This window comes from Tursiops truncatus, chromosome 1 (assembly GCF_011762595.2).
Source record: "Tursiops truncatus isolate mTurTru1 chromosome 1, mTurTru1.mat.Y, whole genome shotgun sequence".
NCBI lineage: Eukaryota > Metazoa > Chordata > Mammalia > Artiodactyla > Delphinidae > Tursiops > Tursiops truncatus.
This window is the reverse complement of record NC_047034.1, coordinates 171,611,805-171,633,740: the sequence shown is the minus strand read 5'-3', so window position 1 is coordinate 171,633,740 and position 21,936 is coordinate 171,611,805. Positions and strand designations below refer to the sequence as shown.

Below are 21,936 nucleotides of genomic sequence, written 5' to 3'. Positions count from 1 at the left end.
CTGGGGTGACCCAGCAGAGGACCTTCTAGAGTCACAGACAATGATTCAAATTCCAGCCATACCACTTCTAAGCTGGGTGACCTTGGGCCAGTTGCTTGACCTCTCTGAACCTCCTGTCCTCCCTGGTACCTACCTTGCGTTTGTGATTGTTGTGGGGATGAGCATGTGTTTGGCACACACTAGGTGCTCAATGGATGGGGCTGCTATAATCATTCTTCACGGGGCGGGGGCGGGGCCCAGGGCCCGCAGCCAGGCCTATATTTAGCCTAGAAAGTGTGGGGGGCCAGTGGAGACAAAGCGTGGCGGCCAGCCCAGGCGCCAGGGGGCGGAGCCAGCGAAAGAAAGCCTGCAGTCCCCACGTCCCCGCCCTCCTCTTCCGCAGGGTCACCTTGGCAGGAGGGCACCTTCACTCTACACGTGCCTAGTCCCCAGCGCCGCTCTGTCCGCGGCGCAGCCCTCATCCTCTAAAACCGGGATCTGGGGAGGGGGCTGCTGGGGTCTGCGGGGTGGGGAGTATTCGGCCCCACTGGTGACTTAAGGAAATGCCCCCTTTCCCAGCCCAGCTTCCTGCCAGCCCGGCCCAGGGAGGGACGCCACTGGGGTCGGGACGCCAAGGTGAGCCTGACCCCAAGTGGGGGTCGAGGGAGGGGGAAAGCTGGTCCGGCTCCTCCCCGCAACTCCTCGCCGATGAGTGTCGGGCTGCAAATAGCCCAGTGGAATCAGTGAGTCACGGAGGCTGGAAATACCGCGCCCCCGCTTCCCTCCCCTCCTCCCGTCTGCACAGAGCTGCACGGAGGAGCTCCGCGGAGGAACTCCGATTTCAGTAGCGCCTGGGGGTGTGTGTGTGAGTCCCTCCAAAGGGTACTCAGACTCCCTGAACCAGTCAGCTTCCCAGCCAGGTTTCAGCCGGGCTATGCCCCTGGGGCTGTGTGACTCTAGGCTAGTCACTCGGCCTCTCTGGTCGTCAGAACCCATCTGGTACGAGATAGGCTTCAAGAGCAACCCAGTGCAGCTGGCCCAACTTTGGTGTCCCTGTGCCTGGGACAGTGCCTGGCAGGTAGTAGCAGGGGTTGGCAGTTGGAAGAGAAGGCGATGCAAGGTTTTTCAGAGAAATAATTCCCAGATTATTGCCCTGGTGGGCCTGGGAGCCAAAGGAGGGGGCCGAAGGACACCCACATTTCTGTGAGGTCGTGAACTTTGCTTGAGCTACCACCCCTGCCCCCAAATCTCAAGAAAGGTATGTCTGTTCATCCCCGGCCTTCGCACTCTGCTGCCTCCAGCCCCATCCCAAGTTTGAGAACTTCAGGCGGGTGTTCTCCAGAAGTCCATGATTCTGTTGTTTATTGTGTGTGCAGGGTACAATGCCAGAACCCTCCTCTGCGCCCCCCACCCCGAGTCATTTCCTAAGGGCCCCAGAATGGCAGGGGTGAGAGGGCACCTTACAGAACACTGACCAAAGAAGTGCAGAGGGCCGAGGCTGGCCTTGCCACTTGCTCCGGGGGCCCCGACTAACTGGGAACCACCCTTACCCATCACCCCTGCTTCTGTATGTGGGAGACTGAGCCAGGGTCACGGGGGGCAGTTGGGGCTCCCCAGAATGAAGGCAGGCGGGAGGTCCTCGCCCTGGACTGGGGACTGGGAGGGAACTGGGGTGGGGACTCTTCCTGTGATTAGGACATTCTCTAGCAGGAAACTGTGGGCACAGGGTGCACAGGCTGAGAGGCAGAATAAGGAGAACTACCCCGCATTGCACGGAGGGCTGGGAGGGCGGTTTGAGAGCAGCTTCTGACATTGTGGGTTCAAATCCAGCCATCAGAGGTTAAGCTGGGCGCTCAACTGTTCAGACTCCGTCCCCATTGAGAAGAATGGAGTTTGCAAATCTGATTTTAGAGCGTTCCGAATTTGGCTTTAACCAGTGGTAATGTTCAGTATTTGAAGGACAAAGATAAGTGTGCACGTGTGCACGTGCATGTGTGCACGCCTGTTTGTGTGTGTGTGTGTGTGTGTGTGTGTGTGTGTGTGTGTGGTATACACACACCAAGCCTATAGCTTCGCGGATTATAGAGGACAGGATGGGGGAGGTGAATGGCCACAGGGGAAGGTTGGCAGGAAGCTGGGGTCCTACCTTGAGGACCCCAAGCCCCATGCATGCTTCCTCTGCGGGGTAAGCTGTCTGCAGTGGAGGCAGCCCCGGGAGCCCAGGTCTCTGGGTGGGAGGCAGAAGGATCAGCCCCACCCCTTGGCCCAGGCTTACCTGGGGGCATATGAGCAGGTAACAGACGGTTCACACAGTTTATCACGAACCAGCTGTATTGGAAAAACCCCATCTATATACAGACACAATGTGGCCCTGCGCTGGCACAGCTGGCTGGCTGGGGCACCTTGTGGGCAGACAGCCTGGCAGCTGGTTCGGGGCTTGGAGGGCAGCATAGGGGAAGCGGACCATCATGGCTGTCTCTGGCCTCCCTGTGCCCGGGCAGTTCACTTTAGCTGGGCACCTCTGCCTGTGATCTCCCTCTGCCTCTCCCGCTCCCCTTAGCCAAGGGGGTCCCAGGTCCCCAGGTCCCCAGTCCCCCTGCCCCTGCCCTGCAGAGACTCCATAGATCAGAATTTGTCTGTCTGTCCTGCAGATTTGCCCAGAGATCCTGCCTGTCCCAATCCCCCTTCCCCAAACTGGCTTCTTCGGGGTCTCCTGTTCTCCATCCCAATCCCTTTATTCTGGATTAAGTGAACGAGGCCATATCTGGAATCTGGGCGCCACGGGTGAAGCAAGGGGGTCCCTGGCCTGCCCTGGGTAGAGCAGAAGGCCACATTTGGAGGGGATGACCCACCTGGGGTCTGGGGTTGAGGTGTCAGGGCCTGAACCTGGGCTGAGATGTCCCGGAAGCTGTCATGAGAGGGTCAGGAGAGCCACTCTGGCCGGCCAGTGGGGGAGAAGATGGGGGAGCTGGGGGAAGGGAGTGGGAGGCCCTCAGATTTTTATCTCGGTCCGGAAGATCTGCTGGACGTGCTCCGTGTGTGGTTGGCGCCGAGCCCGGATGGTGAGGCTGCCGTCCTCCCTCAGGGCCGAGGTCACCGACGTGGGGTCCACGTCCTCCGGCAGTTGGCACTTGTGAGCAAAGGTGTTCATGACCGTGCCGTCAGCTGCCAGCTGGGGAAGGGGTAGTGGGTCAGGGCAGGCTGCCCCTCACCCTTGTCCTGCTCACGTCAAGCCACAGCCCCTGCTCCCCAGTCTAACCCCAGCCGGGCCCCCTGTGCCGAGGGGTTCTGCTCTCAGGTGCAGAGGCCCGGTCTAGGGGCTGGCCAGGGCTGAGCAGGGACAGGTGCCGAGGTGCTTAGAGGAGCTCCAGTGGTCCTAGGGGAGAGGCAAGGGCTTGGTGGGGGAGCTCAGATGGGGAGGAGACTCAGGGGCAGAATCTGGGGCTCCTGAGCAGCAAGGAGGTGGCACAGAGCAGAGCTGAGCCCTCTTGGATACCCGGATACACGGTGTCTACCGTCAGGGCTCGGCCGGCGGCCCCTCCTGCGTGACTCAGCCAGCACATAGTGTCCAGAGGAGCCTGGGGCGGCTGAGTCACTGGTGAGGGTGGCAGGGCTGGCACGTGCTGCCCACTGGTCCTGGTGCGCACAGTCCTTGGCTTCCCTGACAGGCGCCCCTCGGGCATCCAGCCTCCTGTGCTCAGGGGAGAAAGCCAGGCCAAGGGGGATCCAGAGGCAGCCTTGGGCCGAGCCTCTTCCCTAAGGAGCAGCAGTGGCTCTGGCCCGCTGGGGGCAGCATCCCTGTGCAGCCAGGGCCACACCCTCCTCCAGGGTGCAGGCCTCCTGGGAGCTGGGACTCAGAGACCCTAGTGACCAAGTGACCCTGAGACCTGTGGGTGGAGGGAGTGTGGGGTTTGGGGGGGGTGTGACCCTGAAGTGCAGGGCCTCTGCAACCTTGGGCCTAATTCAGGGGTCCAGAGGTGAGGGTCCAGCGAGCCCCCCACTTCTCCAGATGCCCACAGGAAGGGCTATCCTGCCTCGGCCACGATCTCCCTCCTCTCATCTCCCTTCTCACCTCCCTGCAGCATCCCTCCCCCCTCCCCCATCCCCTGTGGCTTCCTCAGCTGCCCTGGACTCCGGAAGAAAGCATCTGGGAGCCTGGTGCAGAGAGAGGCAGTAACGGGGGTCCCGTGGCCCACCAGCTACAGGAGCGAGGCCTCTAGTTTGTCCTGGGGGTTGGGGGGTACTGGGCAGGGTGCGGGTTCCCGGGATGAGTGGGGACACGGGGCAGAGGGTACAGGCGTGGGGCCCAGGGTCTGGGGGCAGGGAGCGGGCTCACCTTCTCAGCTCGCACCTCGATGTTGTTGTTGGAGGTGGTGACGATGATGTCTTCAGGTGAGAAGTCGCTCACGTCCACAGCAAACTCATAGGCATCTCCCAGGGTCTTGATGTTGCCCTGCCCCCCGGGACGGGCTGTGGGGAGGGCTGCCGTAAGCAGAGCAGTGGGCGGGCTGGCACTCAGAACCCAGGTCTCCGGCTCCCCCTCCGGAGGGAAGGGGCTGGCCGCCGGGCCTGAGCTCCCCCTCAGCTGTAGCTGCCACCCTGCCTGCCACCCGCCCTCTTGCAGCACACCTTTTCCGCCTGGGGGGTGGGGCCTTACCCAGCACAGGTGGGGTGGTGTGTGCATATGTCTGTAGTGACCCACCCCAGGCCTGGAGTAGGGGTGCGTGTAGCTGAGCCCCAGGCCAGAGCTGTTTCTTGAAGGCCTGCCTGTTCTCACGGCCACATCTGTCTCTGTGGCCGCATCTGTCCCGGTGGTCACCCGCGGCTGCAGCTGTACGGCACCTGCTCCCAGCAGCTCGGCAGCTGCAGCCACGTCAGGGGGTGCGCTGGAGCAGGTGTCCCCTCCCTGGGCACCTCCCCTCCCCACGGAGGACTTGCCTGGGAAGGCCAGGGGCTCCGAGTGGGGCCGCATGAAGCTGCCGAAATCCTCGGAGAACATGCTCAACGCCTTCTCCATGGGCGGCTCCTGGGCGGGAAGGGTGTGGGAGGCTGAGGAGGAGGAGGAGGAAGAATGGAAGCTTCTCTCCGCTCTGAAGGTGGAGGAGGTCCTGTGGCTCATCCACGGGCGGGCGGCCGGGCCCTGGCCAGTGGGCAGGGTGGACAGGAGGGCGCGTGGGCAGCAGGCTCGGAGGGAGCGTGCCGGGCCCCGGCTGCCGCCGCTTTATAAGGCCCAACCGTTCCTGGGCGCGGGGCCAGCCCCTTGTCTACCAGCTAAATTTAGTCCTCTCGGTGGCCCAGAGGGGCTGGAAATCTTCTCCAGTGAGACGGCCCTGCTGACAGTCCAACACAGGCAGGCCCAGGAGGCTGAGCTCACTGCCCGGCATTCCAGGCCGATAACTCCAGCCCTGGAGCCTCCCACGGCAACGAGGTGGGGACCCATTGCTGTCCCCTCACCACTCAGACCCCTGGGCCCACCTCAGGACCTTGTGTGTGTTCCGTGTTTCTGTGTCTCCCCCACCAGATTGCAAGCTCCTTGAGGACAGGGTTTTCTCTCCCTCCATCCCCTCTCCCCCAGAGTTCCAGCCCTTGGGGAGAGGGATCTAGGTGTGGGTGATCAGGGCAGAAAGGCCCAAGCCCCTGGCTCTGGGAAGAGTGGGAGATGCAAGGCCAGGAGGTCAGGGGTGCATGGAGGACCCCCACCTGCTGGACCCCTGTGTGAGGCGAGGGGTTCCCTCCCTCAGGGCAGATAATGTTCACAGCCATCTCTGAGGAAGGACTGAGACAGCCCCGGCGGGGTATAGAATGTGCAGCTGTCCCCCTGCCAGCTCCCACGGGGACCCAGATTTCATGCTTACCTCCCTCCCCACCCCCCACCTCCCAACTCTGGAACAGTTCGGGACCCAAGAGGAGAAAGCTGAGGCCGGGCTGGGGCTTGGGCCTGGACTCAGGGGAGGAGAGCAGATAATTTAGTAATGGTCCTTAACAATATAGAATGTTATGTTCCCAGGAAATGTCTGCTTGACCTCCAGCTCAGAGGAGATGCTGGGGGTGGCAGCGGGCAGGGTCTTAGTCAGAGGTAAAGGAGAGTTCCGCAAGACAATCATTCTAGCTCTGACTTCTGAGGTGCCTGCTGGGCACCGGCTCCTGGCTGTGAGCTCTCCAGCATGGCCTCATTTGATCCCTGCACGGCTCAGGAAGGAGATGGTATTCCCATTTTATAGATAGAGAAACAGAGCCTCACAGAGAGCCTGGGGCTTGCACACGCACAAGTGGCAGAGCTGGGATTTGAACCCTGTCTTATCTGATCCAAACCCTCCAGGAGGCCAGGGTGGCCTGAACATTCGTGTATGGAGACAGTCTGGTCCCGAACACCCCTGAGAAACACCTCTGCCCATGCACAGATCATGCGGGACCAGGGGATGAAGCAGGGAAGGCCGTTCTGGGAGGCCAGGGGTCCTCTGCTGCCCAAGTTGCAGTGTGGGGCCTCTGCTCCCCCCTCCAAATCCTGCCCTTCCTTCCCAGATCAGCTCCGGTTCCTCCTCCTCCATGGAGCCCTCTCTGATTGCTGCAGCCTACACAGGGGGGCCTGCCCAGATGCCTGCTGTACCAATTGGCTTTGCCTACCCCAGCACCTGAGTGTGACATGGTCCTCCTGGGTCCTCTCTCCCCTATCAGACTGGCAGTTCCCTGGGTTAGGGGTTCGCCTGTCTCCCCGTTAGATTGGGGGCTCCTGAAGGTAGGGACTGTTTCTCTTTTCTCTGGCTCCCACAACACTTCCTCCCTGCGGCGGTGGGCGGGGGGGTCCATCAACACGGGTAACCACTGGTGCCGGTAGTCTGTGAAGTGGGGTCAGGGTGGTGGCTGGAGCCAAAGGGGTCTGTCGGTCTGTCTAGTGGAGATTCCTGCCTGGCTTGTGTCACCCATCCTGGCCGACGGGGTTCCAGTAGGGCTGCCAGGAAGTTACCAGCACTGAGGTGAGGTGGAAAGAGGGTGGGGTGGGGGTGGGGGACCAAGAAGCCTGCCACCCGCCAGGGAAACAGGAGCCAGTGGCTAAATGCAGACACAAGGTCACGGTGCTGCGGGCCTGAGTCACTGCTCCTGGACGGCAGACCTCATTACCCACCCCCGCCCACCATCCCTCCCCCCCGCTTGCCCCATCCCTAAGGCATCACCCACACATGCACTGGATCCACTGACTTCAATGGCCGGGAGGGACCCTGAAAGGTCATCAAGGCCGTTCCCCTGTCTCTGTACATGTCTCTCCTTTCAGATCCCAGGGACAGAAGGAGCTTCAGAGATGATCCAATGCCTTGAATCCCATACCTGCCAGGGCACCCCAATCACTTGGAGGGACTTTCAACAAACACAGACTCTTCTCATGTACCCCAAGATTCTGATCTGGGGTCTAGGGAAGGGACCAGGAATCGGCTCCCATCAGGTCCCCACTCAGCCCGCCCACAGGCCAGTGTTCGGAAACCACTCATCACTCAGCAGGTATCTACTGAACACCTGCTATGTGCCGGGCACCGTTGAGGCTCTGGGGGACTCGTGATGAACGAGGCAGAGATAGGGCCCTGCCGCCATGGCTCTCAGGCTCCCCTCATTGGACAGAAGGGGAAATTGAGGCTCCGAGTGGTGAAGGACCCATTAGGGGTGGGAAAGCTGCTCGGGCATCAAGCTCTCACCCTTCGCTGCTTGATGCGGGAGAGGGAGAAGCTGGGGGCTGGCATGAGGGGGAAATGGCTTTGGGAGGGACTTGCCACCAGCACCATGTCCCTTTGCTTCCCTCTTCCCGGTTTCCTGATGCTCACAGGGCCGGAGGTGAGGGTGTGGACGTGCGGTGCTGGCTGGCTGGCCGATGCCGGCTATGAGTTGGAGTGAGCAGCTGCCCGAGACCAGAGACGGGTTTGGGATGTCAACAGGGCGGCCAATTATCCTGCTACTGTATACAGGTTGGGGCAGCCGAGGCAACGGTGGGCCCAGGTCCATGCAGAGCAGCAAGCCCACAGCCCACCGCTCACAACACACACATGCTCCCAGTTGGGAGTAACTTGGCTGACATCTAGGGGCAGAGGGCTCCCAGTTGGGAGTAACTTGGCTGACATCTAGGGGCAGAGGGTGGCTCAGGGCCTCAGGATTTTAACAAGTCATTGAAGGGCCATCATGATTTTCAGAAAGGGGGCTTTGTCTGGAAGAGCGGGGGGCGGGTGTTGTCCCAGATCTCTTGCCCAAATCTTCTAAAAGTGGTATCAGGCACAAATCCTCTGCTTTGTGCCCAAACCCTTGCCCTGAAGGCTTAAGCCACAGGTGCTGGAGGAGCTCTGGGAAGAGGGAGAGCCACAGAATCGAAGTCTGGGTTCAGCCTCTGCTTTGTGACCTTAGATGAGTGACTGCACCTCTCTGATCCTCCATTATTATCTGCAAAATGGTGATACTGTGCCTGACCCGCAAGGGTGCTGGGAGGATGAACTGGGTTCCAGACCTAGTGTGCATGTTCCTACATTCCGTTGGGGTGGGACAGGGTCTGTGGCATTTACGTAGAAGCCCCAAGCAGAGCCACTGCCCCTTGGGTGCTGTGGTTTGAGGCAGTCTTCTCAGACTGGAGGGTCTGGACATGAGGATCTAGCCCAATTCCCTTCCCCCGCTCCAGCTCGTCGGCCCCCTCCCCAGCTCTGAGCAAGGCAGGTCTTCAAGGCAGGACCTCGGAGAGGTGTGAAGCCTTTGGAGTCAGGCAAACCTGGATGGAACTTTTGACTTTGTGCCTCAGCCTCTGTGACCCTGGGCAAGCAAGCAGCCTCAATTCTCCGAAGCTCCGTTTCTTTATTTAAATATTTATTTATTTATTTATTACTTATTCCTTTATTTTGGCCGGGCCGTGTCTTAGTTGTGGCACTCAGAATCTTGGTTGTGGCACGCGGGATCTTTAGTTGCAATGTGCGGACTTCTTAGTTGCGTCATGTACGCGGGATCTACTTCCGTGACCAGGGAGCAAACCCTGGCCCCCTGCACTGGGAGCGTGGAGTCTTACCCACTGGACCACCAGGGAAGTTCTAAACTCCATTTCTTTAAAATGGCCTAATACTGCCCACCTCGCTGGGTTTCTCTGAGCACTCACTGATTTGGAGGAGGGTTGAGCACAGTGCCTGGCATATAGCAAAGGTGCAGTAATGATAGCACCCCTCCCCTATGGGTCCTTCTCCTCTTCCTTCTCTGCTCTTTCAAACCCCTCCCATGCCCAGCTCTGAGAACCCAGAGCCCTGACCTTCAGCCCCTGCAGATGACCCCTCACCATCCTGCTGTGTCATGAGCTTCCCCCTCCCAGGCCCTGTGTACCCCAGCCGGTAGCTGGGTTGGGTGCCATCCGCCTCTGTGTGGCTCTGGTAGGTTGGGGAGCCCCTGCCCCTCGTCCCTCCTGGCTGCTCTGGCCTGCACCACTCAGCTGGCCGGGGCAGTTCCAGTTGGTTTGTCAAGGACATTCTTAATGGCCAGGGTAAACCCCGGCGGGGTGGGGCGGGGAGGAGGGGGGGCCAGGATGTTGATTGGTGGAACACACACCTGTCCAGGTGCACCTGAGCTGCAAGCAAAGGAGTCTCTGTCAGAGGAGGGCTGGCTGGGGCCACAGCAGAGCGGACTGACAAAGGTGAGGGGCCGCCGGGTGCAGAGCTGGGGCAGGGACTTGGATGGAACCTGCCAGGACCAGGGCAGGCAGGGCAGGAGCAGGAAGCTGGGGGGCAGGGAGCCAGCACCTCCTTTGGACCCTCACGGCTTCTCCTTCTGGGCCTGGGGTTTTCCTAACTCTGGCCTGAGCCGAGGGGTTGGAGGCTCAGGGATGGGCATGGGGAGTCAGAGTGGTCCATGGGGACCCCACAGTGAGACAGTGACTCCCCTGGGCAAGGAGACTGCTCTGAGCAGCGGGAGCAGACAAGCGTCCAGGGAGGGTAGGAGTGGCAGCCACAGGATGGGGAAGGGGGCTCTGAGCCTGGGGTGCGGCCTTGATCAACCTGCTGCTGGACATGTAGGGGACAGCTAGGAACCACTGCCCTCATCCTAAACATTAACACACACACTCGCACCCTCGGGGTCACCCCCTCAGGAATGAAGGCACACCAGACCCACGTCCCCTCCTGAAAATGCCACCTTTCCCTTCTATCTGGGAAGTAGATATTGGAAGGGCCCAGTGGCTGGGTAAGGGCGTTGCAGCAGCTCACCAAGGGTCCGTCTGCCTGTCCACTCCCTCAGGGGCCTGATGGAGGAGCTGGTAGGGCTTCGTGAGGGCTCCTCGGGGAATCCTGTGACACTTCAGGAGCTATGGGGCCCGTGTCCCCGCATCCGCCGAGGCATCCGAGGTGACAGCTAGGTTCCCTTCTGCTCCCTGTCGAAAACCCCTCGGGACATCACCCTCCCCGGGTCCGCCTCCCCACCCACCTTGGAGCCCAAGAGCTGCCCCCATCCTGCGCGGCAGCGAGGGTGGGGATCTGTCTGCCAGTCTGTGGGACAGATGTGCTAGAGGTCTGCTCTCTGCCTTTTGGGAACGCAGCCCCCAGGCCTGATCACTCCGCTGGGGACCTTGCTAGGGGCCCAGTGGGTGCTCTCTGGACTGACACCAGGACAGCCCCACCGGTCCTCGGACAACAGAGCAGTCTCTCTAGACTCTCGTGTCCTCTAAGCTATGTCCCCTGCAGAGATGCTGGAGAAAGTGTAGTTTCCAGCTCTCCCTCCACAGCCTGCCCCCTCTGTCATTCTTCCATAGGCACCTCAGGAAGGGGCAGGGGTGGGGAGGGCGGGTAGGTCAAAGGCTCCCTCCTGGCGGGGCCAATAGGCCTGGCGCCCACCGTGCTGCCACCTTCACTTGCACAAATCCTGCTGTCTCTCACGTGAGGCAGAGCCCCCTCCCAGCTTCCCTGGATTCGACCACCTGGCCCCAGCCCCACACAGCCCCTGCCCCCTGCCCCCGCCCCGTGCCCTCACTGGGCCCTGGGCTACCACCCGATGCCCCTGCCCCAGGTGGCCTCGAGTGGTTGAAGCAGAAGCTGTTCCGCATGGGTGAGGACTGGTACTTCCTGATGACCCTCGGGGTGCTCATGGCCCTGATCAGCTACACCATGAGCTTCACTGTCGGCCGTGTGGTCCGAGGTAACCCCTCCCCGGCATGCACGCCTGCTCTGGACCCGGGGCTTTAGAGCACGCTTTCGGGATGCCAGATGGGCCGCCAGGCGCAGCGGGGGTGGGGGAGGGCTCTGGGTGGGGAGGAGGCCTGGGTCTGGTCCTGGCTTTGCTCTTGACTTGCTGTGTGACCCTGGGCAGGCTCCTGCCCCTCTCTGGGCCTCAGTCTCCTCATCTGTCCAATGAGTGAAAGACCAAATAGTCCTTCCTCCTCTGAGCTCTATGCCCACCGCTTCCTGCCGCCCCTGCTCCCTTCTCCTCCCTCCTTGCTCTCAGCTCAGTAACTGTGGGGGAGAACACTTGTCTAGACCACCAGGCATAGAACGTTCTCTCCCCATGCTTGGGCAGGCTGTCTCCACCCTGAGGTCTCCCTGGAAGAGGGGGCACGGGGCAGGAAGTGTCTAACACACCTTCTCTGGGAGACTTGCTCAGGTGGCATTACGAGGACCTGCCATGCACCAGACCTCATCTGAGAGCCCATTTGACAGATGGGGAAACAGAGGCTCAGAGATGTTGAATGGCTTGCAAAAGGTCACTCAGCTAGGGAGTGGCAACACTGGGGTGTGATCCAGGGTCCTACTCTTGCCTCCTCTTGGGGATCTGCCACTTACTGGGTGGTCCTGGGCCACCGCCCTCTGAGCCTCCATTTCCTGGCCAGCAAGTGGGCGCCTGAGGGCTGCAGAGCCCGTGGATGGCTCCCTGACTCCCAGCTGTCCCCAGCACACAAGTGGCTGTACCGGGAGATTGGGGACAGCCACCTACTCCGGTATCTCTCCTGGACCGTGTACCCTGTGGCCCTGGTCTCCTTCTCCTCAGGCTTTTCCCAGAGCATCACGCCCTTCTCGGGAGGTAAGCCCATCGCCCCACCATTCACCTGTTCGCCTTGCCCCACAGTGCCCACTGCCCAAAGCCTTTTCCTGTCCTTCGGGGCTCCTGATGGGGGGAGGCAGGAAACAGTAACCCCACTTCACAGCCAGAGAAGCCAGGCTCAGAAGAGTTGTGTAAGTTGCCTGAAGTCACACAGTGAGAAGGACAGATCTTTTTTTTTTAATAAATTTATTTATTTATTTTTGGCTGTGTTGGGTCTTCGTTGCTGCGTGCGGGCTTTCTCTAGTTGCAGTGAGCGGGGGCTACTCTTCGTTGCGGTGCTCGGGCTTCTCATTGTCGTGGCTTCTCTTGTTGCGGAGCACGGGCTCTAGGCACGCAGGCTTCAGTAGTTGTGGCACGTGGGCTCAGTAGTTGTGGCGCATGGGCTTAGTTGCTCCGCGGCATGTGGGATCTTCCCGGATCAGGGCTCGAACCCGTGTCCCTTGCATTGGCAGGCGGATTCTTAACCACTGCGCCACCAGGGAAGCCCCAGAAGGACAGATCTTGCTTGACTCGGGTCACTGTTGGCTCTGCTCCCTTTCTGAGGGCTCCTCTGGGCCGGCACCATGGCTCCCCAGGGAGGGGCTCACGGAGGGGCGCATCTCTTCCAGGCCTCTCAGCTCTGCTTTCAGCTCCAGGCCAGCCGCACAGGGGAGCTGCAGGGATGCATCTGGGTGGCCTGAGATTCTCTCCTAGGTTCCCCCCGTCCTGCAATAGCTGACTGGCAGGACCAGCTGGAAGAACGTAGGCAATTCACATCCCCTCTCTGACCCGCAGTTTCCTCATCTGCAAAATGAGTTTAGGAATCCTAACTCACAGGGTTTAGGGGAGCTGATGAGATCACGTTGTGAAGCCCTGTGCAGGGTAAAGCGATAAGGGTTTATCTAGATATTGTCCCTCCTCTTCCTCCCGACCCCCACCCCGTCCATCCATCCCCTGCCAAGGTTCTGGAATTCCGGAGCTGAAGACCATCCTGTCGGGCGTGGTCTTGGAGGACTACCTGGATATCAAGAACTTCGGGGCCAAGGTGGTGGGCCTCACCTGCACCCTGGCCACGGGCAGCACCATCTTCCTGGGCAAAGTGGTATGGACGGGCATGAGAGCACCCCACCCCGTCCCACCCTGCCCTCCTGCCGCCTCTGCCTTTTCTCCATCCCCACCGAAGCTAGGTCAGGGGGAGCTCAGGCCAGGGCCTGCCTTCGCAGGGCTCCGTCTTGGGGAGGAGACAGGCCAGGTCCCCAGAGTATGACAAAGGAACTGGGGAGATGGAGGCATAGGGAGTGGGTGGGACAGCCGAGCTGTCTCTGGATGAGGCTCCCTCTACCCCCAACCCTGGGCCCAGAGTGGGAGGAAGGAGAGGAGCAAGGGCCCCGGCTCCCCGCAAGGGGCGGACCCTGTGCCCTGTGCGCACACCTCCTCTGGCAGGGCCCCTTCGTGCACCTGTCTGTGATGATCGCTGCCTACCTGGGCCGCCTGCGCACCAAGGCCATTGGGGAGTCTGAGGTAAGGGGCTCCTGGGCCCCCCTCCTTGGAGGAAAGAGACGGAGGGGAGGGCGGGGGTTGACTCTCAGCGCGGGACTCCGGATCCCCCCAGAACAAGAGCAAGCAAAACGAAATGCTGGTGGCGGCAGCGGCGGTGGGCGTGGCCACAGTGTTCGCAGCGCCCTTCAGCGGTGAGGCCCTCCCCCTGCACCCCGGGCTCCCACCCCCGACCCCCAGTCCCTCCCCTGGCGGACTGACCAGCTCGCTCCTCCGCCCAGTGGAGGAACCCGCAGGGAGGATGGCGGCTAATCTGGTCTTGGTTGTTACTTCAGTCTTACCGGGAGGGCAGAGCCGCCCCAGGGTGGAGGTGGGGGTGGGCGTCGAGATGCTTTACGGTCACATTAGACAGACTTGGGTTTGAAACTCAGCTCGCCTTGCGTGACCCTGGGCCGGTGAGTTCAGTCCTCAGCCTCATTTCCTCATCTGTAAAATGGGGATTGTAATCGTCCCCACCCCAAAGGCTGTTGTAAGGTTTGGGATGGCCGAGAGGAGCGCCTACAAGCCTGTTCCCTGGGCAGGGGGCTCCCGCCCTGCCCTCCTCTCCCCTCAGCTCAGGACCAAAGAGAAGGGGTGGCCCTGTCTGTTCGGGCTGTGGGAGAGCAGGACGGGAGTGGTCAGGGCGCTGGGATGGGCGTGGTGGTGTCTGTCGAAGCTCAGTGTTGCCCCCAGGCGTCCTGTTCAGCATCGAGGTCATGTCCTCCCACTTCTCGGTCTGGGATTACTGGAGGGGCTTCTTCGCTGCCACCTGTGGGGCCTTCATGTTCCGCCTCCTGGCTGTCTTCAACAGCGAGCAGGGTGAGCCCCGCCCTAGACCCTGCCCCCTGCCCCGCCTTCCTTCCCTCCCTCCTCCCTCCTCCCCCCTCCCCTCCCTTCTCCCCTCTCTCTTCCCTTTTCCCCCCTCCTCCCCTTCCTCTCCCTCCTCCCTCCTTTCTCCTCTCTCTTCTCTTCTTCCTCTCCGCTCCCCTCCTTCTACAAGTGTGGAAACGAATTGACCTGGGTTGGGCATGAAGGATGGGAGCCCCGAGGGTAGAAGGGGGAGGCAGGGCCAGGGAAAGGGTATTTGGGGGCAGGACGTGGCAGCACCTCCACTCCTGCCTGTTAATTCTGAGCCTTCGGTTTGGCTGGGGTAGGGGTGTGGTCCCTGATCCCCACTCCCCTCCTTTCCCAGAGACCATCACCTCCCTCTACAAGACCAGTTTCCGGGTAGACGTCCCCTTTGACCTGCCAGAGATCTTCTTTTTTGTGGCGCTGGGGTGAGTGGATGACTCTAGCCCCTCCAGAGCCCAACTGTGGGCCTCCCCCAGCCTGAACTGCTGCCCTCGGTTCTGGACTCCCCTCCCCCCCCTGCAGGGCCATCTGTGGCATCCTGAGCTGTGCTTACCTCTTCTGTCAGCGCACGTTCCTCGGCTTTGTCAAGACCAGTCGGGTCCTCTCCAAACTGCTGGCCACCAGGTGGGCTCTGAATGGGGGCCAGGGACCCCACAGGGTGATGCCCCTAGACTCTCTTGAGCCTTATATGGAGATCCCCACCCCTCACTAACACCCCTGTCCAGGTCCCCATAGTAACTGCTCCCCCACTTACTAGGCTCCCAACCCCAATATTTGAGCCCTCCCTCCCTCACTAACCTCTCTCCCCCTCACTGAACCCCTACTTCCCCGTGGAGCCCCAGGCCCCTTACTGAGCCCCCTCTCCTTCCCAACCTTGTCTGCCCCCTGGCGTTGGCATTTCAGAATCAGCCCTCCTCCACCTTGGCCGGTCCTGCCCTGGTCCCACCTGCCTGGCGGGCAGCCCGCCTGTGTCCCAAGCTCTCCTATTGGCCCCGACCGCTGCTTACCCGAGCGGTGTGGGGCTGACCCCCACCCGTCCCCTGCTCCTGTGCCTCTTTCTCCCGTCCCTGCCTCAGCGTCAGCCAGCAGGGTGGCGGCCCGCTCCGTGGGGTGGGGGGAGGGGAAGAGGACGGCTGGCACTGGAGCTGGCCCTCCGCCCCCACCCCACAGCAAGCCTCTGTATTCCGCTCTGGCGGCCTTGGTTCTCGCCTCCATCACCTATCCCCCTGGCGTGGGCCGCTTCATGGCTTCTCGGGTAAGGGGTGCTGAGCTGGGGTGGCCAGAGGGGGGAATGCCCAGTCGTTGTCCAACTTGTGCCCATCATCTCAATCCCCACAACACCTATAAGGGGATGGCTGTGCAGCTCCAAGAGGGCCAGAGCCCTTCCCAAGGTCTCCCCCCAACAGGAAGTGGCAGATGAGGATTTGAGGCAGGGTCAGGCAGTGGGGGTGGGGGTGGCAGGGACTGCTGCCCGGCCCTCACGCAGAACTCCAAGCTGCCCCCTTCTCCAGCTGTCCATGAGGGAGCATCTGGACTCACTGTTCGACAATAACTCGTGGGCGCTAATGACCCGGAACTCGTCCCCACCCTGGCCCTCGGAGCCCGACCCACAGAACCTATGGTTCGAATGGTACCACCCGCAGTTCACCATCTTTGGGACCCTCGCCTTCTTCCTGGTTATGAAGGTGGGCTCCCGGGGCCCCCAGGGATGTGCGCAGAGCTGAGGCCAGCCTTGGGTGGGATGGGGTACCTCCCCATAGCATGTACATAGCGCAGGGCCTAGGCCTTCATGCAGACTCCCTGGCCTGACCTCTGCCCGCTGTGTGGTCCTGGGCAAGTTGCTTCAGCTCTCTGAGCCTCAGTTTCCTCGTCTTTAGAACGGGCTAGTTACTGTGCTTACATCAAGGAAGGTTGAGAGGGAAGAAAGGAGAGTCCCTGGCACAGTGCCAGGCACACAGTAGGCACTTTGCCAGGGTGGGGATCCTTCCCCTGGGCACACCTTCCCTCACACCAGATACTGGCGATGGGCATGTGCCTGGGCATCCTCCTTCTCCCTGGGAAACCCCCCTGCCCCCTGTCTTGTCCCTCCCTTGCCTACTCTTGTCCAGCTGCCTCTAACCTCTGCCCCCTCGGTTCCCACCACCCACAGTTCTGGATGATAATTCTGGCCACCACGATCCCCATGCCCGCGGGGTACTTCATGCCCATATTTATCTTCGGTGAGTCTGGGGTGTTGAGGGTCTGATAGACTCAGGGTTATCGGGTCAGGGCCATGGCTCCTGGTCCACCCACCTCCCCAGGATGGTACTGAGGTTGATCCCCAGGGATGGAGGGCTGTGGGGACTGGGTCAGCCTAGCTCCCTGCCCTCACCCTAAATCTGCGACCAGGAGCTGCCATCGGGCGCCTCATAGGGGAGGCCCTCTCTGTTGCCTTCCCAGAGGGCATCGTGGCTGGAGGTGTCACCAACCCCATCATGCCTGGGGGGTATGCCCTGGCAGGTGAGTAAACCGGGTTCCCACCAGACGGGCAAACATCGTGGGTCTGGGCTGGACCCGGAGAATCAGCCAGTAGCTCTGCAGGGCATGGGGAGGTCATTAGCCTCCCAATGAGCCCCACCCTTCCCTGAGCCCCTCCCCTTAGGCTCCATTACTTTTTCTAGCTCCTGTCATGTCCCTGGTGCCCCTTCTTCCTTACTGCTCTTTCCCTCACCAAGCCCAGGCATAGGGCACTTCCAACAGTGGCCAACGTGTGGCCTCTGGACAATTCCCACCCCAGCCCATGGCCATAGTCACAGCAGCCTTGCCCTTTGCATGAAGCTGTCTCCTGGCCTGAGCCCCCCTCCCTGGCTCTGCCCCCTGCAGGGGCTGCGGCTTTCTCAGGGGCTGTGACCCACACCATCTCCACCGCATTGCTGGCCTTCGAGCTGACTGGCCAGATCGTGCACGCACTTCCTGTGCTGATGGCGGTGCTGGCGGCCAACGCCATCGCCCAGAGCTGCCAGCCTTCCTTCTACGACGGCACCATCATCGTCAAGAGACTGCCATACCTTCCGTGGATCCGGTGCCGAAAAATCAGGTGAGCGGCGTCTGCTCAGGCTGGCTGAGGTGATGGTGTCTGGGTGGGCTGACCTTGGACATGGGTGAGCGTGGGAGGGGCCGACACATGGCTGCTCCCTAGTCTCCATTCTCGCCAGCTCCCTGTGTGACCTTGGGGGAGTCCTTGGCCTCAGTGTCTTACTGGTCATCAGTCGGTGTCCACAACAGTAGGACAGATATTGCCCATTTGTCAGAAAGTGGGGCTCAGACAGGTGCCACGTCTTGCTCCAGGTCACACAGAGAGTCAGCGCCAGCTCTGGGAGGCCCCACCCCTCCCCCTGCTCCTGCTCTGCTGTCCTCACTGGGGCGTTGGGAGCTGGAGGTGGGACTGGAATACTGCAATGGAAACGAGCTTTGAGGTCCTGACTCAACCAGACAGGGCCGAGCAGCCTCTGTCCCCAGAGAAGCAGGACTAAGAGGCTCTGAGAGCCCTGGGTCCAAGGCCCAGCTCCAAACATGTGCAAGTTGCCCCCTTCTCCAGACTCAGTTTCCCCATCTGTTAAATGGGGGTGGTTACTCCCGTGATTTTCAAACTTTAAAGCTCTTTTTTCCCTTTATGCCATAAAACTTTTCTTCAAATGAAATTCTCCAGCGACGGCTTCTGAATAAAACAGGTCGAAGTAGAGCTGGTCTGGGGGGAGATAGGGGTCCAGAGGGCACAGGCCAGCTGGTCCCCAGGTTCCTCCCTCCCTACCTTGGGGTGCTAGGAGCTGTTCATCTCAGGAATCTCTTAGACCCTGCCCACGCTGAAGAACCGGCAAAACTCCTCCCGGCTCGCCCCAGCTTGTCCAGGGGTCTGGATAACCCGCCACCCCAGGACCTGATGCGAGCATCCCTCTGCCCCAGCTCTCACCATGTAATTGTGGAGCACTTCATGAACTGTACCATCACCACGCTGGCCAAGGACACACCGCAGGAGGAGGTGGTCAAGGTCGTGACCTCCACAGACACTGCCGAGTACCCCCTGGTGGAGAGCACAGGTGCCCGACAGGAAGGGGGAGCACGAATGGGGAGGAGGCATTCCCTCTACCTTCCTCTTGGACCTGGGAGGGTCAGGCCCAGGAATGGGTAAGCAGGGCATTGTACCTATCAGGCACCTGGATCCAAAACCGGGCTCTGCAACTGTGTGACCTTGGGCAAGTCACTTCACCTCTCCGAGCCTCAGTTTCCTCATTGGTAAAATGGAGGTAATAGCCATCCTACTTGCGGAGCTTAGTCCTACTTACATCCTACAGTAGGATGATGGGAACACTACTAGGGCCTCCCAGAAGGCTCCTTCCCTCAGTCTCCCCTTCAGGCATTCCCCAACTGAGTCACCTCCCTCAACCCTGTTGCCATGAGAAAGACATCCTTTTAGAGAAAAATGAGTGGGGGCCCTTGTTAAAAGACACATAAGCTGAATTTTGGGAGAGGACCTAGCTAGAGCATCATTTCCCTCTAGGACAAGTACAGTATGAGTGGGAAAGATAAGCTGGGGGGTAGGGAGGGGACAGCCATGCCCCACTCAGGGCCACTGTCAGCCCATATGTCCCCTTTGTGCAAATGAAACAAAATGCACACTTGGCAAGCATAGCACAGCTGGATTTTGATCCCCACTTGTCCTTTGGGCAGGTATCTTGTGCAGTGAGCAACCTGCACAACCGTATGGGTCATCCCCATACCTACCCCAAGAGGCATAAAGCTATTTATGAGCAGCAGAACTGTAGTAAATCCCTTAAGCTCTATGAACTGCAGTTGCCACATCTAGAAAATAGGGAGGACAGAGTTGTCAGAGGTTCTCATCCCAAAGGCCAGGCCCTTCTCCCCATCCAAATTGGGACACCTGTAACATTATCCCACAGAACACGCCAAATATCACACTTGAAAATACCTGCACATGGGTGACCCCTCAAGAAGCTTCACCCCTTTGCTAGAACAAGACAGACTCCACTTCTACCCTTAGAGCCACAGGAAGCAAAGAGTTCCCAACCAGCACAGGCCCAGCCTGTGGGACCCTGTTGCTCATCCAAGAAATAGCTTTAATTGTTTTTAAACAGGGAGGCTTTGTATGTCCAGTTGTAAAGTTTTTATTTTACTGGACAAAAATCAAAAATATCAGGCTGTCCCTCAAAGCTAAACACCTGCAGACTCCAGGGATACCCTGCAGTGAGGCTCGCCAGGCCTCCAGCACACAGGAGGACCTCAGAACATGGCGGCCTTCCAGGTTCATGCCTTCACTGGGCTGAGCCAGTGCAACTTCCTATGGGAAATGAGGGACAAAGCCCAGCCCTGACGCACAGACAGTTTCATGCAGGTGTCCCAGACCTGCTCCTGCCTTGAGGCCCTGCCAGGTGGGGCATCTTGGGGTGGGCAGGTTACCTCCCGGCCCCCTGGCAGCCTTACCTGGCCACCCTCAGCTACCAGTCCTCCACGTCAGAAGCTGAGTGACCTTGGGCAAGACAACTAATCTCTCTGTGCCTCTGAGCCTCGGTTTCCTCTCCTGTAAAATGGGTGATAATAGTTCCTGACCTAGGTGCTGTATGTTCCCGAGAGTCATGAGAACACCCAGCATAGTTCTTGGCACATCGTAGCAGTCCAGTAAACGTAAGTTCCTTTTTCATAATGTGGCTTTTTTCCTCTCCCTCTCCACTTGTCCAGAGTCTCAGATACTGGTGGGCACCGTGCGAAGGGCACACCTGGTGCAGGCCCTCCAGGCTGAGCCACCCTCCTGGGTTCCAGGACACCAGGTGAGTGCTCATATGAGGTGTCAGTAGAGGATGGGGAGTCAGCAGGGTTGTGAGGGGAGTGGCCAGCTGATAGCCTGTGGTTTGAGAGGGGCTGCCTGGGGAAGGGGGAGCTGCCCCAGGCCCCCATAACCCTTCCCCCATCCCCAGCAGTGTCTGCAGGACATCTTGGCTGGGGGCTGCCCCGTGGAGCCAGTGACCCTGAAGCTGTCCCCGGAGACCTCCCTGCACCAGGTAATGGGGAAATTTTTCGCTGTGGGCAGACAGGGGCCCTGGGATAGAGGGGAAGAGCCTGAGAGGGAAACTTGGCTCCAGCTTCCCGGACATGCTGTGTGGCTTTCTGTTCCTCCTGGGCCTGCTTCCTCACCTGTGGAATGGGCATGCAGTTCCTGCCCTCTCTGTCTCGCAGTTCCTGCCCTCTCTGTCTCTCAGTTCCAGGGCTGTTGGGATGATGAAGAGACTAGGGAAGAGGGAGAGCTTGGGAACCAGAAGATTCTGGATGGAAAGAAACAGTGGTTAAAAATATGTCTTTTCATCAAGGCACACATGGGTTTCAATTTCAGGTCTACCACATTCTGCCTGTGTGATCTTGGGCAAAGTACTTAATCACTCTGAATGCTGATCCCCTCCCCCCTGCAAGCACAGAGCCTGGCACATGGGTCATGGAGGGACAGAAACAGGTTGGGGACCTAAGAGTGGCCCCAACCCCTCTGTGCCAGTGGATGATGCCGGATGATGCTGAAAAACGGGTCCTTTCCACTAGTCCCTTGTGTGGACTCTGGGGACCCCTGGTGGTCACATTGGACATTGCGGGCCCAGGTCTTGGTCCCACCCACCATCACAGCTGTCCAGCCCTCCCAGGCTCAGAAACAAGGTGGGGTGGGCACCACTGGGACAGAGCTTGGCCCGGGCCTTCACCTCTGCTCAAAGCTGCCAAGCTAGGAAGAAACTGAAGCCAGAGGGTTCGGGTGGGTGCCACCTATCCTCCAGTGTTTCCTAACCGCACCCCCTGCAGGCACACAACCTCTTCGAGCTGTTGAACCTTCAGTCCCTCTTCGTGACGTCTCAGGGCAGAGCTGTGGGCTTCGTGTCTTGGGTGGAGGTACCATGGTCCCGAGGGTGGAGCAAAGGGGAGGAGCCATGCTCGAACAGGCTGGGGAGGTGGGGGGGCACCAAAATTCTGCCATCAAATTTGGAGGGGCCTTGGGACTTCCCTGGTGGTCCCGTGGTTAAGATTCTGCTCTTCCACTGCAGGGGGCGTGGGTTTGATCCCTGGTCGGGGAACTAAGATCCCACATGCCGCACAGCGTGGCCAAAAAAAAAAAAAACTTGGAGGGGCCTCATGGGATTCTGATGAGCCTCACTTCCTGGCCCAGAGTAGTCAGCCACTTGGTCCAGCTACCTCTACCTTATTTTGTGGCCAGCCCTGCCATTCTCTGGGCCTCAATGATCTGATCTATGCAATAGGGAGGCACTGGCTCTAAAATTCACCCCAGAATCAACCCTTAGGGGAGTCAAACTATACTGGCGCCCCCCACTTGCAATCTCCTCTACATCCTCCCCACTCTGTTCTCTGTTCTAGTTGAAGAAAGCAATTTCCAACCTGACAAACCCTCCGGCCCCAAAGTGAGCCAGCCTGGCAAGATGAAACAGGGCCCCTCAGCTGCCCTGGTGACGGAGATGGGGCAGAGACCCTGCCTCTCTCCCCCCTCCCCATCATAACGCACCCCTCCCCTCC

The 21,936-nt window shown here is 60.0% G+C and overlaps 2 protein-coding genes and 2 long non-coding RNA genes across 7 annotated transcripts; 1 reads left to right on the top strand and 3 right to left on the bottom strand.

The window, feature by feature from the left end:
• Positions 1 to 1,326: 1,326 nt before the first annotated feature.
• HSPB7 (heat shock protein family B (small) member 7) lies at positions 1,327 to 5,204 on the bottom strand. Of its 2 annotated transcripts, none has more exons than XM_033842706.2 (3): positions 4,918 to 5,204; positions 4,316 to 4,461; positions 1,327 to 3,151 (listed from the first exon to the last, which is right to left on the bottom strand). In XM_033842706.2, exons 1-3 carry the CDS (start codon positions 5,096 to 5,098, stop codon positions 2,972 to 2,974), a joined length of 507 nt encoding a protein of 168 aa, XP_033698597.1. In that variant the 5' UTR covers positions 5,099 to 5,204; the 3' UTR covers positions 1,327 to 2,971. The 2 variants fall into 2 exon arrangements, with proteins under 2 accessions (XP_033698597.1, XP_033698601.1); XM_033842710.2 differs by having other exon boundaries at positions 2,293 to 3,151; positions 4,316 to 4,449; positions 4,918 to 5,198.
• Positions 5,205 to 10,225: 5,021 nt separating this feature from the next.
• On the top strand, positions 10,226 to 21,914 carry CLCNKA (chloride voltage-gated channel Ka). Of its 2 annotated transcripts, none has more exons than XM_073795489.1 (19): positions 10,226 to 10,325; positions 10,984 to 11,112; positions 11,863 to 11,991; positions 12,954 to 13,093; positions 13,435 to 13,512; positions 13,604 to 13,682; positions 14,221 to 14,346; positions 14,720 to 14,804; positions 14,902 to 15,003; positions 15,550 to 15,634; positions 15,891 to 16,064; positions 16,529 to 16,598; positions 16,768 to 16,878; positions 17,242 to 17,455; positions 18,322 to 18,455; positions 20,113 to 20,201; positions 20,352 to 20,432; positions 21,214 to 21,300; positions 21,781 to 21,914. In XM_073795489.1, exons 1-19 carry the CDS (start codon positions 10,226 to 10,228, stop codon positions 21,826 to 21,828), a joined length of 2,061 nt encoding a protein of 686 aa, XP_073651590.1. In that variant the 3' UTR covers positions 21,829 to 21,914. The 2 variants fall into 2 exon arrangements, with proteins under 2 accessions (XP_073651590.1, XP_033695196.2); XM_033839305.2 differs by having other exon boundaries at positions 20,349 to 20,432.
• On the bottom strand, positions 12,219 to 15,067 carry LOC141277105 (uncharacterized). 2 transcript variants are annotated; one of them, XR_012327843.1, is made up of 4 exons: positions 14,933 to 15,067; positions 13,830 to 13,974; positions 13,474 to 13,536; positions 12,219 to 12,795 (listed from the first exon to the last, which is right to left on the bottom strand). It is a non-coding gene; the product is annotated as an uncharacterized lncRNA (long non-coding RNA). The 2 variants fall into 2 exon arrangements; XR_012327842.1 differs by lacking the exon at positions 14,933 to 15,067 and having other exon boundaries at positions 13,830 to 14,310.
• Positions 17,479 to 21,769, bottom strand: LOC141277106 (uncharacterized). Its single transcript, XR_012327844.1, has 3 exons — positions 21,223 to 21,769; positions 20,566 to 20,693; positions 17,479 to 19,954 (listed from the first exon to the last, which is right to left on the bottom strand). It is a non-coding gene; the product is annotated as an uncharacterized lncRNA (long non-coding RNA).
• Positions 21,915 to 21,936: the final 22 nt, after the last annotated feature.